The sequence below is a fragment of the Mytilus trossulus genome, chromosome 2, assembly GCF_036588685.1.
Source record: "Mytilus trossulus isolate FHL-02 chromosome 2, PNRI_Mtr1.1.1.hap1, whole genome shotgun sequence".
NCBI classification, from domain to species: Eukaryota; Metazoa; Mollusca; class Bivalvia; order Mytilida; family Mytilidae; genus Mytilus; species Mytilus trossulus.
Genome location: NC_086374.1, coordinates 4,733,477 through 4,755,346, shown reverse-complemented (window position 1 = coordinate 4,755,346; position 21,870 = coordinate 4,733,477). Strand labels below are relative to the sequence as shown.

The 21,870-nt window shown below is 31.3% G+C and overlaps 1 protein-coding gene and 1 long non-coding RNA gene across 8 annotated transcripts in view; one reads left to right on the top strand and one right to left on the bottom strand.

Annotated features, from left to right (window-relative positions):
* The window catches only part of LOC134706327 (uncharacterized), a 259,296-nt gene that overhangs the window by 47,918 nt on the left and 189,508 nt on the right, over nt 1–21,870 (top strand). The window lies entirely within an intron of this gene.
* Nucleotides 1–21,870, bottom strand: part of LOC134706324 (histone deacetylase 4-like) — a 100,909-nt gene that overhangs the window by 47,218 nt on the left and 31,821 nt on the right. For 3 of the 7 annotated variants that reach the window (XM_063565166.1, XM_063565171.1, XM_063565168.1), the window contains exon 4: nt 10,462–10,530. In XM_063565166.1, coding sequence (XP_063421236.1) covers nt 10,462–10,530 — 69 coding nt within the window. Of the gene's footprint in view, nt 1–1,012; nt 1,486–3,804; nt 4,508–10,461; nt 10,531–13,065; nt 13,085–19,516; nt 20,204–21,870 lie in introns of those variants that run through there. The other 4 variants (XM_063565169.1, XM_063565173.1, XM_063565170.1 and 1 more) reach the window with 4 other exon arrangements.

The following is a 21,870-nucleotide window of genomic DNA, read 5'->3' as shown; positions in this document are numbered from 1 at the left end:
CAAAATTTCAGCTAAGGGCTAACCATACCAAAATTTAACTTCAATACCTGATGGCATGTTTTTTTTTCTCATTGTATAATTGCTAACATCCACTTCATTTGAACTTTGGTGACTTGTTGTTGCATTGGCACTTGTTTCAGGCAAACTACAGAGAATGTAAACGTTATTTTGGAACTGATGGAAGGACAGACATACAGATGGACAACACTTACACTTAATACCTCCTCTGCTTCAGCAGGGGCATACAAAGACAAATTGATTGAATAGAGTACATTAATTGTACTTAGAAAAGTCAAATTTGCCTGGTGCAAGCAAAAAATGAAAATTGTTTCTCCTTTAAAAAAGGCAAAAACAACCAATTTTCTCACAAGACAGTACTAAAAAAGAAATGTATTCCTTCTATGTGATGATTTTTGAAGCCATTTTCTCTTTGAATGCCTGGAATTCCAACAATTTATTTGACATATTACCAGAAGATGTTTTTGACCAAGTTTTTGGTGGAAAACCTTAATACAAGTGACCATATAGTTTTACATTATATATACGTGATATTAAATAACTGTTTCCATAATTTTTCATTTAGGCCTATCTATTTATGTACACCTGAGATGACAAGATAAACATGAAGAACTAAAAATATCCCACAAATCATATGGGTCAGGTGCTTTAACTAATTGAAAATTATCACAGACATTTAAAGTTGTTATTTGTGTTTATACCAACTTATTTATACATATAGATGGGCAAGATCTTAATTTATTTCTTTCATATCATTTAAATTTGGCAAATGTTAGCTAATTTTGTCTTTATTTTAAGTTTTAAGTATTATTTTTAATTATAGAAATTATATCAACCATTCTTATACATAATTCATTCACACATGATATATAAATTGAATGTGTACCCCCATGCACCGGTAAATATAATAAAATAAGGCAGGTTATGATATGAAAGACTCCCATATATTTGCCACAATTTGGCTTGTTGTAGAGTCTTAGTCTTAAGGACTTACATCTTTGGTAGCCATGTAGGTGTTGTTGATCACAGGCACAATAACGTAATCTTTTTTTGTACAATTTTTGTTTCCACATAGGAACTGATGGAACCTTAAACACTGATTTAGTTTCTTCCTTTGTCATATCTGATGGCAGTCTAATCCTAGTATATATATCCACCAAAAATTTAGACAGTGTAAGATTGTTATTTTGAATATTAGTTATTCCTTCGTGACAAAAAGTGAAAGATTCCTACACTGAACAACTTGTTTGATCTTGACACTAATTATAAACCTTTCAGAGGTGATGCAATAAGACATTCACTTAGATATTCATCCATACATTCTGTATTCCAATCCAAAATCATTAATATTTGATGGTTCATCAGCTTTCACTGGTACAACTTCCAAAATAATTCCACTTTTGTAGACAAACAAACCATATAATAATTGGAAGAAAGTAAACGAGCATTCCCAAACTTGTCTTACTACCGCGACAGAAATGACAAGGACTGCTCCGGGCTCTAGCACATGGTTTAATAAATCACGTAAGTGATAACATGACAACACTTATTTTAATAAATATAAACCTAAATACATATTTAAATAATGTAAGGATGACATAAATAGGCGACTTATGATTCAAGGTTTCATCAAAAGTCTCTATTATTAAAATAAAATACTGATCTGTGTGGCAAAATTAATAATCCAATATCATTAATAAAAATATGAGTATTTTATGTTAAATGAACTGAACATTCATATAATTGTGAAGTCTATCAACCTATACATTCGATTGGCCCCCAAACTGTATCTCTTGGATTTACATAGAATTAACTGAAACACTGAAATCAATTCTAAAACTTAACATGGACCTTTCATTTACTGCCTATATTACTGTTTTTCCATTTTGTGAGTTATTAACCCACAAATAGTTATTTTCTTAAAATTTAAACAGTGAAAGATTTTTCAACTTAATTTAAAATGTGGGGCAATGAACAATTAGTATGTGTTGGATGAAAATTAAACCAGCTGTTATTTGAAATAATTTCTAACTGACCTATTTAATACTAAAATCATGTAAAAAAAAAAGCACTAAGTTATGATGACAAGTATTAACTACCTTGATAACACCTTTAGTAATCGATCAATTTGTACTACAATATTATTTCAGCTATAATATTACAAAATGTGTTAACATTTATGTCAATGGATATATGATTTTCCAAAAAAATATCAAATAAAAAAATGTTCACAGACTTAACCTATTTTTCAAAATACTCTTATGTGGCTTGGTCAAGTCAGCAATACATTTATACTCAATAAATATTCTTCTAATCAATAATTCATAGAAAATAATTTGAAGGTTTTAGAAATTAGCATTAAATTAAAGCCAACAATACAGGTATCTCCTAAAGAGGCCAAAGACAAAGTGGCCACTGTTACAAAATATATTGAAACTTGCACAGAGAGACCTGGGAAAGACAACAAATATTCATCAAAATAACACCAGTTGACTTTGATTACAGTTCTAATATAACATTGATCAGTTTTCACCTTTTTTCATGCCTGGGTCCTTAAAAGTTTGCTATAACTGATGGGTTTTGCTTATTGTTGAAGCAGTTTCCTGAGCAGATAATTTTTGAAGGCAAGTCAAGAGATTCATCATTTTGGCCATGGGGAGCTATGCAGTGAGAATCTTTAATCTTATTGCTTTTTTATTTCAAGTATATTATTTCAGTCTCTATGACAAAACAGAGAATGGAAATAATATCAAATTAAGATTTCTCTTTTAACTTATGTTACAAACTGATAATATATGTGCTCAATTGATACTTTTTTTACGATCTTGGTACATCTTTGAACTTGCAAGTTTAAAAAGTGAGGACTCCAGACAAATTTTCAGAGTCCATGTAGTGAAAGCTATCATTCAGTCTCTGGTGCAAAGTTGTCTCATTTGCATTCAAGCAACATCTTCTTTTCTCTTTGTAGAGCTGCTTTCATTGTTCTTATAATAAGATAAGCCTATTAGCCATACATTGCTAATATGTCCGCCAAGTTATTGAGAGAATCAAAGACAAAGTAAAAACTTATCCTCTGTAGCATTTTGTCACTCTAATTAAAATGTGTTACATGTATCAAAATTTGAAATTGAATTTATTTTCATATTTGGTGATTAATCCATATGAAAATAGCAATTTAACTTTTTAAGTACTAAACGTGAAATTTAAAACAAAGTATCACACCATCAATAGGAAAATGGTTTTGATTTTGACTATTTTCAATTCTGTTATTTGAAATAGTGCCCTCTGCACATATTAACTAAATGACAATATTTTGGCACTTCCCTATCTCAAAGGCATTTATAAATATGTTACCTGTAATTCTATCAATGGTATCATTATCATAATGCAAATGAACTGAGGTTGTTAGAGAAAGAAGGTAAAAGATGCTAATTTACGACATACTTTAACAAAACTACAATCATTGATATTCCTTCATCCATGGTTGAAGTCTGATACTTTACACCAAAATATTTTATTACACACTAAGAACATTTAATTTGTAACAAAAGCATCTGAAATCCAACCAAAAAAATCAAAATCTTTGATAAATTCAAGTCTTTAGGGTTCAACTCTTTTCCAATTTTTCAAGTAATTCTAAAACGCATTTCTTAAGGTCATTGAAATCATTAATATTTTTACTTCAGTGATTTTTTGTATGATGACCTATTTTCATGATAAAGCACTTGACCTATATCTGTATATATTTCTTAAAAAGACTACAAACAAAATGAAAAAGATTCTTACCTCTAAAAGGTCTTGAATAAAAAAATGGGCAGTGAACTTCTGAATTCCCTTGTTGTTGATGGAACATTGGGAATACAGTCTGCTGTTTGTATAAATTCCACATTTTGGAATCAATATTGGTGGTTATTTATAGAAGCATGAACTATGTTATCACAGGATGATTATAAAAGAATTGTCAATTAGAGACAGGCTGCTATATTTATATGGAATCACAAATAGATCCTTGTGGGCTGTGTCTTATGTTGAAAAATAATGCAATAATTTCTGTAGCTTCAATCTTATCCACTTTTATCATATGTCATTGTATTATGGTAGTTTATATTTCCTTGTTAAACTTATATTCCTTTTTCCTTTATTCCATCTGTCATATATATTATTCCTATCCAGATGTTGTATTGGTCTCAACAAAATCTATTACTTTTTAATATGATATCCATTTATATTGGGAATTGATCAAAACACTTCAATGTTAGTTAAGTTGTAACTATATTCATCTGTAATTGATCTATTGATGCACTTTACATTACAAAATCAAAATGAATAGTTCTCAAGGTTATGTGCAGTCTCTATACATATCCCAGTAAACAAGCCATTATCAAATATGAATATTTCACCAATTCTTTAGAATGCAAAGTAGCATTCAAAAACTTTAAAAACTCTTCCAATGTTAGCCTGTTAGATATCTATTATAAGTTTTATGTACACCCGCAGTACTTAAAATAAACTGCCTTTAATAATTCATGACAAAGCTTTGTATTTATTTTCATACAGTCACGATATTAATCCTGTGATTTTAAATCCAGGAAACTACACTACAAATTGTAGCTGGAAATGTGAAGTACTCAACTATTGTCTTTTCAAAACACTCAATAATGATAAAATGGATGACGTCAATGAAAGTCAAAACATTTAAATAATTGCAATGCTGACAATGGATGAACTAATTTTTTTTTCTCTATTTTTCCAAATCTTTTTGTATCCCAATGTATTATTCAAACTTGTACTCTTTATTATTCAAATTTTTTAATCCAACTTTAATTAAACATGAATTTCAATAATAACTTAGATAAGATACATTTCATGGTGACGTGTCATAAAGACAAAGAAATCAATGAATTCCTAATAATAAATCAAGTCCAAACTAAATGATTGTCAAAGTACTTTTGGTATCAATCTGGAGTGCTTATTCTATAGCACACATTAACTTACTGAATCAAAAGTCCTTTTACAAGTGTTACATAGAACCTCCCCAAACCTGAACTGAGTTAATGACCCAAACATTACCTGAAAATCATGATCAAGATTTCCCAGAGTACAATTATAAAACAATTAACCATTCTTAAAGTTGGAACTAATACTCATTATCATAGTAGAAAACAATTTACCTTCAAAAGTTTTACTTTATTAACATGCAATACACCTACAGATGGAATTTCTACTCAGTTAAATACCTCTTTCCTGCTTTTGGTAAATCGTACTTCAAAGCCAAAACTTTAGATGTAAACTTAATTTAAAGTCACGCCTTTAACTAAATGTGTGACATAAATATGAGTAAAGAAGCCAATAACTGCATTTTTTATATTTTGGAGAAAAAAAACGAAAAAAAACCCACAAGAGTGAACATGCTGAAATGTTTGGCCTGTACTAACCATGGCTGATTTTATGTTGATAGTCCTAACAATACATTTTTAATACATAAGTTTCACATAAACATAACATTATCAATAATTATCAAAAATAAGATCAAGGAAAATTAACCAAGCAAGACGGACATGTACATCTAACAATCTATCTATGCACTAAATATAGGTGACTAAGTTATACAAAAAACAGACTAAACCACGAAAGCTAAATATTGACCAATGACCATGAAAACATACTAAACCATGAAAGCTAAATATTGACCAATGACCATGAAAACATACTAAACCACAAAAGCTAAATATTGACCAATGACCATGAAAACATACCAAAACACAATTATTTAATTTGGATGTAACATGTCTTCTGATTGGCTGACGTTATTTTGTTATCAGCCCATAGACATAATTTAGTCATGTGACCGTGACGTCATCACGTAATTTCGTGGTTTTCTACATGTTCAAATGAAATTCAGAATTAAATTATAAGACTTGACTGTAATATCTTTTCTGTCTATTTGAAATATTTGAATGTGCACACTACGCACGTCATTCAGGGTGCACAATTTTTTTATGTTTTTTCTTTAAAGACAGAAAAAATATTACAGTTATTCCTTAAATAATGTAACAGACCAATGAATGTTAAAAATGAAAGGTCATCATGAAACCTGCCAGACTGACACCTTAGTTATTTAATACACAGAATACAGATGACCTACTGCTAACAGTATCTGAGAAACACACTATGGTAAATCATGTAATTTAACCTAAATCACTGATCCATGAAATAAGGTTCTGGTCAAGCCAATCATGTCTGTCAAGATTTGTAGAACTTGCATGGTTATAGGAACGCATAATTATAGGCCTATACTAAATACACTTATTCACTTGACAAAACAGATACACCTTTTTTTTGGAACAGTCGTTCAAACATGAAAAATAGGTCAAGGACATGAGACATATGACAGACAGTAACTTTGTAACATAAGGAATCAGTATACAAGAGCATCCAGGTCTTCTTCCCTCTAAAATATTAAGCTTTATAAATTATACCAATAGTTTGAGGCAGCCACATGAAGTCTTGTATTCTATGACATTTGTCAGTATTTTTCCATACTAAGTTGAACTTTTTGTAAGGGATCACTGGAATCTTTATTTCTGAGAGTAGTGTTTTGTTTTTGTTCATTCTACTTTCATTTTAGTTTTAAATTTTGACAATCGTTTTTTTCCATAGCTCAGTACATGTATAACCATAGCATCCTTAATCGTTAAACAGTTAAAAATCCACATTATTCATCACAGTTTGACCCACTTGCAAAACCTACCTTTTAGATTTACCCTAAATGATCTTATCTTGAATATATATTTGCCACTGGCTTTTAGCAAACAGCAATCATTTACATAATAAGCTAGTTGTTTTTGTAGTTTTTGAAAATAAAAGGCTGACCTCAATTCCTTTGTCAAATTCAAATATATAGTCATAGTCAACCATACAAATCCTAAATATAATTCTTTTGTGATCTATAAAATTCATATCCAAATTTCCATTTAAATTACTTTAAAAAAAACAAGCATTGACGTCATTGTGAGGGGTCACAGTCTAGTAACATTGTCAGACTTTTTTAAATCTTCTATAACGACTCCAGTGCACATTAATATACTTAACACCAGTCAAGAATGTTATATCATTTTGACAGACAAACAACATTAATATAAGTAGTAAATTGTTTATATAAGTAGTAAAATAAGACTAAATTAAGTAATGGAATTAGGACTTGTTTAAGCACTGAAATTGTGGTTAATAACTTTTTTGAGTTGCCTCTGCAAAAAATAAGAACCAAGAGTCCACTTATCTAGAGGACAATTAACCATAGAGATTATAAAATGAAAACTTTAGTTGTATCTTTTCAGGAACCTTCTCAAACATACTTGTTCACCTCCATTCCAATATTTTGGTAAATTCAAATTAATTAAACAGTATATGTAATTAGAACATGACATTTCCGCATAGTAGGAACAGAGTTGTCAAATAACTGTCAAGATATATTTGTATAATTGATGTTTGTGACCAGGAAGTATTGTATTGCCATGAGATGTCCCATAGCTAAAGTCTAACATCTATTGCCATGAGATGTCCCATAGCTAAAGTCCAAAATATATAGCCATGAGATGTCCCATAGCTAAAGTCTGACATCTATAGCCATGAGATGTCCCATAGCTAAAGTCTAACATATATAGCCATGAGATGTCCCATAGCTAAAGTCTAACATCTATAGCCATGAGATGTCCCATAGCTTAAGTCTAACATCTAAAGCCGTGAGATGTCCTATAGCTAAAGTCTAACATCTAAAGCCGTGAGATGTCCCATAGCTAAAGTCTATAGCCATGAGATGTCCCATTGCTTAAATCTAACATCTATAGCCGTGAGATGTCCCATAGCTAAAGTCTATAGCCATGAGATGTCCCATAGCTAAAGTCTAACATCTATAGCCATGAGATGTCCCATAGCTTTAGTCTAACATCTATAGCCATGAGATGTCCCATAGCTAAAGTCTATAGCCATGAGATGTCTCATAGCCTAAGTCTATAGCAATGAGATGTCCCATAGCTAAAGTCTAACATATATAGCCATGAGATGTCCCATAGCTAAAGTCTAACATCTATTGCCATGAGATGTCCCATAGCTAAAGTCTGACATCTATAGCCATGAGATGTCCCATAGCTAAAGTCTATAGCCATGAGATGTCTCATAGCTAAAGTCTATAGCAATGAGATGTCCCATAGCTAAAGTCTAACATCTATAGCCATGAGATGTCCCATAGCTAAAGTCTAAAGCCATGAGATGTCTCATATCTAAAGTCTATAGCAATGAGATGTCCCATAGCTAAAGTCTAACATCTATAGCCATGAGATGTCCCATAGCTAAAGTCTAACATCTATTGCCATGAGATGTCCCATAGCTAAAGTCTAACATCTATAGCCATGATATGTCCCATAGCTAAAGTCTAACATCTAAAGCCATGAGATGTCCCATAGCTAAAGTCTAACACCTATTGCCATGAGATGTTCCATAGCTTAAATCTAACATCTATAGCCGTGAGATGTCCCATAGGTAAAGTCTATAGCCATGAGATGTCCCATAGGTAAAGTCTATAGCCATGAGATGTCTATAGCTAAAGTCTAACATCTATAGCCATGAGATGTCCAATAGCTAAAGTCTAACATCTATTGCCATGAGATGTCCCATAGGTAAAGTCTGACACCAATTGCCATGAGATGTCCCATAGCTAAAGTCTAACATCTATAGCCATGAGATGTCCCACAGCTTAAGTCTAACATCTATTGCCATGAGATGTCCCATAGCTAAAGTCTAACATCTATTGCCATGAGATGTCCCATAGCTAAAGTCTCACATCTATAGCCATTAGATGTCCCATAGCTAAAGTCTAACAGTTATTGCCATGAGATGTCCTATAGCTAAAGTTTAATATCTATTGCCATGAGATGTCCCATAGCTAAAGTCTAACATATATAGCCATGAGATGTCTCATAGCTAAAGTCTAACATCTATTGCCATGAGATGTCCCATAGGTAAAGTCTAACATCTATTGCCATGAGATGTCCCATAGCTAAAGTCTAACATCTATAGCCATGAGATGTCTAATAGCTTAAGTCTAACATCTATTACCATGAGATGTCCCATAGCTTTAGTCTAACATCTATTGCCATGAGATGTCCCATAGCTTAAGTCTAACAACCAAACATAGTTATGACACTACCTGCAGAACACAAATAGGGGCATGTCAAATAAACAAGCCTTAAACTGGCCAGAGAATCTACCCCATTTGAACTTTTATGTCAAACAACAATCATTTTTCCATTGTGGTGTCAGATATTTTGCATTATGATGTTAAAATTAAAATTGTCCAGTAATGACCAACAAATAGCGATGTGTATAACATACAAATGACAATTTTTCATACTTGCCAAAGTCTAGAATTACAGACCTATTTAGTCTGGGAGAACATGATTTATTTACAAGTCGTAATTAGCTTTGAGCTAGCTTTTAGTAACTGCTGGTACTTTTATAAATGTGCTTCGCTTTATTGATTTAATCTATTGAATAGCCGTATATGACTGCTGTCTATTTTTATGTTAGTTGCTTTTGAGCTTTGTTCTCACAAGCATTGTCTCTGTGTTTTTTTACCTATATACCTTAATAAAACACAAGGTATGGGACTCAGTTGCCTATCCAACTGAAACTTGTCATTATTTAAAATCTACATTAAATTATCTACCAAATAATGCACGACACACTTATTTGTGTTGCCAGTATCATTCATAGCAGGCTGTGCAAGTAGGACAACTTTAAATTAGTTCCTACTCTGGTGGATAGTTGTCTCATTGGCAGTCATACCACATCTCCTTATCTTTATATACATGACAGAGCTGTTTTGTCAGACTTGCTGGATCCGACTGTCATTGCATCTGGCAATAAATAACAGTTCAAATACCTTAAATAGAAGTTGTTTACAAATTCAAAATGTCACTGATTTTTTACCCCCTGTACTTAGCAAATACAATATCTTATATCTTGTTCAACAGTTTAAGTTATTCGATGGGTATAATCAATATTGCTGTATAATGCCCATACTAACTGTTCCCTCCCTTACACTGGTACCATCAGTAGTCATTTTAACTGCTTGAAATTCATCTTTTAATCTACACTCATTAAGTCAGTCATGCACTACTATGTAGATGCGTAGCTGTGAAATTACTAAATCATGCAAATTCATCTCAATCAGATGTTCACCTTTTAGTACTGTTTGATATAGCAACATTAAATGAGACAGAATTACTTAGTTTTCTGACCTTTATGTAATAACATTCTGTATAACAACTACTTGTAAAAAGATTTTAAAGACAGATTAATTAACTGTATAATCAGCAATATGAAATGACTACATTTGTGATATGTCGAGGAATGATCCATCAACAGATACTTATTAACACATACCTGGTTTTCTGCTAATGTGTGCAAAATGATTGTTGATTTCCGTTGTGGAGTCATGAGGTACCAATGGATCTGAAAATAAAAAACAATCTGTTGGAAATGGATGCCATTTATTAAACCCCTTTTTGAACAACATTCAGAGCGAGTAATATTGTGCAATTTGTGGTACTGTACAGCCCCTCTAAACTGACCTAATCACAAACTCATACAAAAAGAAACCTGTTGTTCAGAGTTTGTGGTTTATTGATATGGTTCATAACTGTTTCTCGTTTCTGGTTTTTTATATAGATTAGATATGTTGGTGTTCATGTTTGTTTGGTTTTACACTAGTCATTTCTTGGACCCTTTACAGCTGCTATTTGGTGTGAGCCTTTAATTGAGGCTCTGTGTTGAAGGCCGTAATGTTGGTTTATGATTACAAATTGTGACTTGTATGGACAATTGTCTCATTCTTAACACTCATATCAAAACTTCTTTATATATATCTATTGACACTGATGCAGGAACACCATACCTTTGGTCTTGCTTTTTGGCCCTGTCTAAGCAAGACAAAAATCTCTTTTTCCAAATATATAAACTTTTGTTTATTACAAAAGAAAATATGAGCTTCAAACTTTTTCTGAAAGGTATCAAAACCTTTATCATACATGTACAAAAAATAATTTGGATAGCATTAAGAAATGAAAATCTAGTGTTATGATAGAGTCTGAACAGTCACCATTTTCCCCAGCTTATGACAAAAGGTGTATGGTATACTGTTGTGTTGTGTTCGAACCCCTACTCCAAGTCTCTGCATCAAAATTAAAATAGAAACACATTTAATTGAATTTCAATTAATATGACAAAACAAATCTTAATTCAAACTATATTTGAATCAAGCAATTTTTTTAAATAGGTTAATAAGTGCAAAAAATATTACACGGCTACCTCTATGTAAAACTATTTACAGAACAACTGTTTTTCAAGGCCGTGATATTTAAGCATTCAACAATTTCTATTATCCTGTTTCTAAACATGATGATTCTACAAATAGAACCTATAGCTAGCTGAAGTCAACACATGAAAACTACAGAAAAATTCCAAAAATTCCTATCAAATATTGCCAAATCTATTTATAAACCTCAAGTATCAATAATATTCTAAAAACAAGCCCATTAAATCACGAATTCATCAAAAATAATCTTGCAAGGAACAAAACAAGTTTTTTACAGCAGGGATATTTTTATTAATTCTCTATGATATAATTGGATCCTTTTGCTGTTATCAGAGCAAGTTATTTATAGTTGTTCATTACAGAATTACTAAAAGATCAATACAAGCATGCTTTGTGTGGGGTACTATTCTATTTTCATTTAGATGTATCCTGTTGTCTTCCAATACTAAATATAAATATCTAAAATGTTAAATCATTTCTTTATTTAGTAGGCCTATAAAGAAAATTAAAACACCTTAAGTGTCCTGTATACTTGAAGCATAAAAGGATATGGAACTTAGTATTACTTTTTCATTTGGATAAACAAATACAGACTACATTAATCAAACTATGCAATGAATCATGGACGCTGAAGCATATCCTCCACAAGCCTTCTAGACAACTGGAATTATTTACTCCTAGTAAATTACTGTTAGTAAATTACATTATGCATGACCAAATTATCTAATTAGCTGGGTTTATTTTAAGATTTTTCTTCATTTTTAATTTCAGAATTGAATGATTTGTACTTTAATAACTACAGCATAAAACCTATTACACATTTCATACGAAAAAAAGATGTGATTTATTCTTATAATCAACCTGAGTTTAAATCTAATTATGTTTTATTGAACATTTCTACATAACTGTTATTGGAAAAATAACTAAGTAACCAAACCTGATAAAAAAGTTTGTATTGTCAATGGGTTGGTAAAAAAAGGTTGTATTGTATTGCATTTTGTGCTGAAATATTCCATGTCGGAAATATTGAATGGAATGAATCCACAATAATATTGATTTGATTTTTGGTGTTTTAATGCCACTTTTAAGCATCCAATTTAGCCATTTTTGTGGCAGCTATTTTATTTTATTGAGGAAGCGGGAGTCCCGGGAGAAAACCACCCACCTTCGATAGGAAAACTGACAAACCTAGTCAATTAAGATTCGAGTCAAGTGCACTCTCACGAGCGGGGTTTGAACACACAACCTCAGTGTTGACTGGCTAGTGATTACATTAGTAACTGCTTTAGACCACTTGGCCACCGAGACCCCCTTTACAACACCATTGATGAACCTGGCAAACAAATAGGAGATTAAGCAATACTTTCCCTTATACAATTTGAGAGTTAAATTGAGAACTAGATACATGTAAGTATAAAATAAACAAAAGTAACAATACATTTCCATGCATGTTTGATTTCTGTTAAAGAATCTAAGAGAAAAGGAATATGATGCTGCATATCTCCATCCCCCCTACCCATAATGACAAATGAAAGTCAGAATGTTTCTAGATGTGAAAACAAAATACTAACCTTAACAATGGAGTGATGTCAATAATAATATAACCTTGCTAAACAAAACTTTCTAAATTCAAATATTACAATACAAAACATAAGGAAAACAAAATGCATTACCTAATCTTGATGTTCACATTATTTACACAAAAATCTTCTATCACTATAAGATCAACATACCAAAACCTAACATAAAAGTACAAATGCGGCTCACCACTACAATGTAACCATGTTCTGACTTATCATGTTTACATTGGCATATCATTAGTCTATTTTAGAACACTAATAGGTCAACCCCTTAAATCTATATCTATTTTGGTATCCACAAATATACTTGTTTGCATAACATTTAATGAGCTCTATCTTTATGTTTAAAACTTTGAGATAAAAGGTTTAATATTTAAGGGGAGTCAATACATTTCTATATTTTCTTATGTTTTGGTTATTTTGAGATATATTGTGGAACAGGATGAACATTCTATAAACTTTATTGAAATCAAACGGCAAATTTATAGTAACCCTAGAAAATAATAATTTAGGATGGAAGTATTGGTGTTAAGTCCAGTGGCTCATATTACAGGAAAGGAACAGGTTTCATGTAATCTGAGATTAAATCCAGATGTTAACTAGATTGACACTCAGTTGTACTGTTCAATTTGCTAGATAACAAGTCCACAGACAGACCATGTAACCTTTGTTTTATTTTTTACCATTTAGGCAATTTTGGTAGCCAGGTCATATTTTCTAAACTGGATAGGCCAGGAAAAATGACAATTGAAAAAAAAAATTGGGGATAGTGGGCATTTTTTTTTAATGCATTCAAATGGATAAAATCCAAGGATTCCAAAAATCTGACAAAAGTTCCAAAACATGACACGTGAACATCCTTAACTTGAGTTGCTGTTGATAAGACAATATGACTTACTGACTATCATCTACTGACATAACTTCCTCTAAATAAAGAAGTGCATATAAGTATCAAACCTTTATGCTATCTTCTAAAGCAGAACCAAATATTACTTAAAATCAAGTATAAAATCAATTGACACTTCTTACCTCTGAAAACAATAAGAACACTCAGTACCTCTGAAAAGTCTATAAACAGCACTTTCTGACAACTATTAAATGTGTCCAAATGCTAATTAACCATGCATCAAGCATCAAAACTGACTTATCATAACAATTCACTTTGCTGTTATTTTGATACCAACAGAACTTTTTTCAGCCACAAAAATCTTATTTTAGGATACCAAAAAGTAAGACAATTGGTTGTGAAGTATTGAACTTTCTAGACTATAATTAACATTCCAAGATGAATACCACAGGAGGTCAGAGTATGTGTGTTGTAGTTTGACCTCTGTCAAGTCTTCTGTGACGTCAGTCGAATCACCTTCCACAAGGAAGCAGTCCTGAAAAATTCTCATTAACACTTCTGGCTTAATGATTACAGACTATCATACAAAATACTACAGCTATTTATAGCACCAAGATCTATATGTATACACATACAACCCAACAGAAACTGGTAAAAACATTATATCAAACACCTTGTTTTTGCCAAAATTTACAAAAGTTGCCAAAATATTCCACTCTTCTAACTAATTTAGTACATGTTTTTATACCATCTAATTTTATTCCAGTTTGATAAATCTATCTGATTTCTTGTCTGATTGTTAATTTTAGAACTCTTATATAAAAATAGTTATTATCTTGCTTCAAAGACTAACACCAGATACTTTTTTGAAAATTTCATGTAGCATTAAACAACCTGCATTATCTTTAGAGGTCCCAAATCGTAAAGAGCTTTACTAGACCTACCTTAACACATACCTGACCATAACAGTATCCTTTACTCTAAACCTTAACCTTGACCCTCAAAAAGCCAACCTAACCCAAACAGTAAACTAAACCAAACTGTAGTATAAAAGGACCAATAACGTCCAATAACGCATCCTAACATAACCAACAGAAAAAAAATAATTTATATTTCCAAATAAAGCCTATGACAAGTTTATAAACTGATTTTTCTGCAATTTATCTCAAACACAATTTAAGAACATCAAAATACTAAGATATCATCATGATTATCTAAGATTATCATGGAACTATTAACCTGATAGATATATAATTGTTGTTAATCAAAGGTTCTATTTCTGCCATTCTAATCCCCCGCCAGCAACTTGTTAATAACTTATAATTCATGTCTGTTCAATATTGTAATTCTTAACAAGCTTTTTATGTCAAATCCCCTGACGAACTTCTGAATAAACTTTTCAATATCGGGTATTAATGGAAGTCCTTGAGTATGTTTACACAGAACGTTCACCTTCGTAGTCCCAGAAAAGAATCAATCTCAAGGTTGCAGTATAAAAATAACTAGCTTATAATAATTGGAAATCTTATAAGAAAACAAACTTAATATAACGTGTATGGTTCACTAAACCTGAAAAGTCTAACGATTTGGTGACGTCACAATTGACATTTCATAACTACAGATGTATTCGTTCCCTGCCACTAAGAAATGTGATTATTCTTTTATATTTGATTTATTTAAAAAGATCAGACTATACTGCACATTATATTAAACTTAACGCAATATGTCGCCATACTTAACACAGAGAGAATTATAGTAAAAATCCTATAAATAAAAATTATCCTCAAAATGTAATTAATTTCTATGAATGATAAATATAGCTATGAGCTCTATAGAGTAAAATGTTGTTGAACTTATGTATTATCATTTAACATTGAATTTTGAACACAAACTTTAAAATTTCAAGGTTACATAATAGAGGTACTAAAATCTTTAAATTATGATATGGGTCCCATACACATATGATACAGAAAATAAGTTACTACTGGTTATTCATCAGGACTAAAAGCATTATTTTTACCTAAGTTTTGAATTATTCTGTTTTTTAATGACCACTTTAATTTCAACCTAGTCTGTTTGTCTATCTTTGGTACTACATGTACTTGTATATATGTACATGTAATACATTTTAAACACAAAAGCAGAATTTAAAGGGTGCTTTATAGTTATCATGTAGCAGTCCAGAGTGACAAATATCACATGCATATTAAAAACTGTCAAAAAAGTTCCTGAAAAGTAGATCAACCAGATTGAACAGCAGAAAATATCAACTACCACTTGAAAAAGAGGGTATCTGTAAAAGCAGCAAATATTTTGTGTTGCAACTGAGGCCCTCCAAATACTACACAAACTCTTAATGCAATGTTTCTTTCACCTGCAGAAGCAAGTGGACAAAATTATTCTCCCATAAGTCGATATAGGTCAAGTTGTGCACAATCTTGAATCAAGAGTGCTCACTCACTCACTCACTCACTCAGAAATACCTGAAATCAACTACACAAAAGACAGTTGCAGATCCAGAAATTTTCATAAGTGGGGGACCTCTGACTACCTAAGAGGGGGCCTGCGCAAGTCTTTCTGCAGTGATTCCCTATATAATCAACCACATTTGTCCCACTAAAACCCCAGCCCCTAAACCATTCAGAGACAGCTGATAGAGTACATATATAAACAGATACCAGCCTTGTACAACTTAACTCATACACAAGATCAATTACAAACCATTCAGAGACACATCAGTAATACTTAAAAGCTTTGACGTGCTTAAATAATTTTCATTTCCCCGTTAATATATAATTCATCATTCATATTTAGGTCATTTGCGTCTCAACTGATGTCAACAAATCTTATGACTTCTCTTCACATTGAGAACCAAACAGCCTTCTATAATGTTTCAGAAGACCATTGCCAAATAATATAAAATATCCAAAGCTTCTTAATCTCCCCTCTTACCCAGTCCTTAACCTGGATTACCCTGGATGTACTTAAACCATACAGTTAAATACTAATGAATAATGGTGTCAAAATGTATGCCTTTCTTTTTGTTTTTATGCTCAAGATGAACAATATCCTCTTCTATGATGTACATGGTATATTTATAAATAATGTGTCTACAGTGAGTTTATATCTGGGAAGAAAAGGATAATTACACTATTTACCTAATTACAACATAGCTATGGGGCAGTTGTGATAAATATTTACATGTAATTCACTGACTTTTCTTTTCATGTATTACTTCAGACAAATGGATGTATGAGTGTAGGACTTTGAGTGTAGTAAGTTGTTGAACTGCCTTCGAGAAGTATTTGCAGAAAATAGACTAATTTACCTATTTCAATTATCATATATCTCTTTTTTAAAGTAGGAGTCTTCCATTATGAAGATGTGAGTGTAGCTGCTCTTTCCAGCTTCTAATATGATATAAGCTGACAGTGCTTACTCAATATATATACTGTTATTGGAAACCCAACAAAACACTCAAATCAAAAACTAAATTACCAGGTGCAAAAACTTAGGTCCTGTAAAAAAATATGTAGTTAGGTGTCAGAATTATGTTAGATTTCTTTACTAGTCTTCATGTACTTGGAGTGAAGGATATTACAATAACACATAACATGATCCCTATGTGTAACTAGAGGCTGTCAGAGGACACAATGGTTATCTACATACATGTAACTTCAGTTGTACTTATCTGACTAATTGGTAATGTGGTTAAGTGTGTGACAACTTTGATTACTATCAATACATGTTAATGTGTTGTTTTATACTATACAAATACCATCTTGTCATACATGTACTAAAAAAAATATCTAAAAAAACATTTCTTTAGAATTTATTGAATGGGTCAAAAATAAAATCATTGAATTTTATGATAAAAAATTCATGATATATTTTGTTTCATGAAGAAGCATCATATCTATTTTAAGATGGTGAATAATCGAAGCCTTCTGAAAGATGTTTCTGTAAGTGATCTTTCTTAAATCGGTAATTGTGACTTGTTTACTTGTAAATAACCATCAGCAATCTCAAATAGTTAGAATGTTAGAAGCTTCTTAGATTCAGAAAGGGTTGATTGTTCTGAATTGGGTTTTTTTTTGCTACTGACAGTCAATTTTTTTCATAATAAATGTAGAAGAATACATGGTTATCTTATAACATGTATAATATGTGTCACTTGACATTACAAATCTGGTTCTCATAAAAAGCTTAAAATAACATGACCTTTATTATTTCTCTATTATTTGTACAACACTACTGCATAATCTAATCAATAAAAACAAATATTAACTTATAAAATGGTGGTTTAGATGAATCTTGATGTACATACAAGTCAAATGCTAAACAAGCTAAAAGTGATTGCTGTTGTTATTTCGGACCTCAATATCAGAATTTTTTAATTACAAAAATGTATGACAACAAAATAACTTTTTGTTATCTATCATTTCCAATTATAGCAACACATAAGTATAAGATAGCATGATTTAAATACCTGGTGTGTTTTTCCACTGACTAAGATTATGAATGGACTCTCAATGTCTTAAAATAGGGTTGCTGTCTCAATTACATGATATTTTCAGATCTCATCAGTTATATTCAGGGTGTCAGCCTCCAAATGTTTTAACACAACACTTTGAATATTTGACAACAATGCGCATGTAACCTATATGTTCTTCTATCTAAAGTTTTTTTTCTTAGTAACAGTGACAATTTTAGCAATTCACCAAAGCATAATCAATCTAATTTTATAAACAAGACCCCCTCAGTTTGGTGTTTATTCACGAATATTGGTCCAACTTTTTTTGTTGTATTTTTTGGTTAATTTTCTATTTAACATGTTTAAAGTTTGAAATAAAAAAAAGGCATTACACAACGTCACAATTGAAGTGATGGCTAACAACTAAAAGGGTTTTAATATCTAGTAAGTTTATCTCTGACAAAACCTGTATCTGTGTGTATCTTTCTATAGTTTATTCATAGTCAAATACCCAAGAGTTACGATCAACAATGGTAAACAATTCCGATCAATGAATCACTACATATAAAAGTACTGCATCCTGAATACATTGACTGAATTGTTTCACACTCTTATAACATAATCACTCACTTAAAATAAGCAGTCAAAGAATTAATACTCAGAATAACTGCTACAATTTATCAAGCAATGTGTTATTTGAAAGTCAGAATTTTTTATGCTGGATTAGAAATAATCATTAATTAATGAAAAATATAGCGGAATTGTTCCATTTTTTCAAAGCTCAGATCCCTCCAGAAAATACTGATAGCTAACAGAACCAATATATTTGGAAAACATAAGGGACACTAATTATAAAATAACAAGTAACTAACTTAACATTTTATTCTGGAATAATTGAAAAAATACTTTAATATGCATAGAAAAAATCATTCTTAATTTCAGGTAAATTCTTTTTAACTTGGAATATTTCACAAAAACCTATCTAAAAAAAAATATTTTTTATTATGTGCTGTTATGATTTATACCTGACAACTAGAATCTAAACATGTTAAATGATGTTTGATGGCACTAGTCTGCATATGACCTTTCTCCTACATACAATTTTTTATGTATAAATTGTTCCTCACATCTATATTTACATGATGCTATATATCATGTATATCAAACCTTATTCAGAGGCTTAAACTGAAATATATCCTTACAAGCTAATTTCATCTACTTACATTTAAAGTTTAAAAATCCTCCATTTGACGACATCATTTATAGTTTATTAAGTCGGAGTACTTCAGAGCACTATAAATAATCCATTTACTAACAATTCACTTTTGAGAGAGAAATCTTATACCATCACACATTCAATCGCATCAAAGTGAAGATTTGAAAAACATTCAATTTTGATAAATATTTTTTTTGAATCAGACAGACTTGTTTATCAGACTGAATATAAGGTTTCTACTGCTGTGTATACAAGGAATACAGATCTTAAATGCATGTACGTTTTCTGCTTCCAATCACTGCTAAAATAAAACTTTTATCCTCTATATATCTTAATTACGTTGAAATACACATGTAGCAGACAAGAAAATTGTATGAAACGAAGAGTTATAGTTTCTGATCTTCCACGTAAATGTCAAAGACTTCAATAAATAGTTGATATTGGAAAATAAGTCCAAAACAATGTAATATATATATAGACTTGAGTTCACCATGAAATGTAAATGAATGCTATACAATCGTCTGTAAAAAGTCAATATATATCCATTTATATAAAAGCTATTATGTTGAGAAATAATGACCAATCCAGGTGAATTGTACCTTGAAACGTGATGCAAATATTTACATATTCTCCTCCATCGATATGTTGTAAGAAGTCTGTAATGGTGTAGTATTGTGTATGAATCAACACCCAAACTACTTATTGTACGACCTTGACATTTAGTTGTAATCAAACTATAACCTAAATAACCCTGTTATTTAAATACTACATGTGTAGGAACACTCCTGCACACAATGCTCATATAAACATATATTTAGAAAGTTATTTAACAAATAATGACTTCATTTATCTTTCTCTTTATTTTTGGAATGGAAATACCCAGTGGTCTACTAATTTTTACTTATATATAAATGGATTTAACTAAGAAATCAGTGGTACAATTTTTTTTTTATCTTTATAGAAAATAATCAGGTCAAGTAAAGTTTGTTTAAGTAGAAGGTTTTTTCTATATTTTGACTATTGTTTAGAGAAAACTGATTTAAATTTGCACTCAGTTCAAGTAAAAGATTGTTTATAATCTTCAGCAGCAGACTACAATACTTAATACTGGCAGGGAATAAGTTACCCCACCTTTTCATATTTTGCGTAGGTATAAATGTAACATTTTTCCTGTATTATGGTTGGGTTTTGTGACTGGTATGTTTGGAAAGTATCAGAGTGTCAAAAGTGACCAAAAACCCTGCTAGTGACACCAACATTCAATATAATTGAAAAATTATGGCTGTATAAATTATAAGGATTTTCATATATATATATATTAATAAGTAATTGAACTTTATTTATATTTAATCAAAATTCTGATAGTCTTCCGCACTTATTCACATAATTTCTAGAGGGTAAATGTGACATATTTCCAGCGGCAAGTCCTATCACCTTGTACATAAGGAAGTGCATTCCCTGAGGAAATGGTTCCTAGATGTAGTTCACACAGAAACAAGTAGATAAACAATGTTTTCTTGGGGGGATTGTCATGAATTTGTCACTTCTAGGATCAGTAGTTCTAAAAACATATTTGCACATACATCACAAGCAGTGATCACTCCAACGGCAGCAGTCCTTTTGCGCCAATTACTGTGTTTCAGGGGTATCATTTGCGCCAATTTTTTTTTCTAAATGTATCATTTGCGCCAATAATCAGAACTCATTCACGCCAATTTGCCTACATATCTATCATAAATTTTAAAGATTAATATTTATTCTTATAATATGTTTGGCTTAAAAAGTATCATATGATCGGAGATATTTCACCATGAAGATGAGCATCTGGAGAGAAATTACTTGAAATGCAGTAGACAGGCCATGCACAGAGAGAGAAAAAAACTTATTGCTTTGCTGATAATTTCATACAAGATATGCCAAAAGAGAAGAAAATATAAGCTTTTACACATGATGTTTTAGCCACATACGTTGATGACACAGTGCTTTGCTCTCACCATCCGTATGGACTGAAACCGTCTATCTACCACAAGAGGTACTAGAAATAGAGCAGAAACATTCCACGGGGAATTATTATGAACTGTTTTATGCATTTCATCCTTCAATGTTTGTCTTTTTGGACAATAAAGTGAAGTTACAAGCTACTGCATACATTAAATTAGGAAGTACTCATGCAGCAGCAGTAAGAAGAAAGTATGTTTTAGAAAAGGAAACAATTGTCATGTAAAATGCCAGTTCCAAGTCCGAATAAGAGTGTAGGGAAGTCATTTTTCTTCTAATTGTCACAATCATATCTTTGGGTTTTTTTGCGCAAATGATACCATGAAATTTTAAAACAGGTGGCACAAACGTAGCATTGTAGAG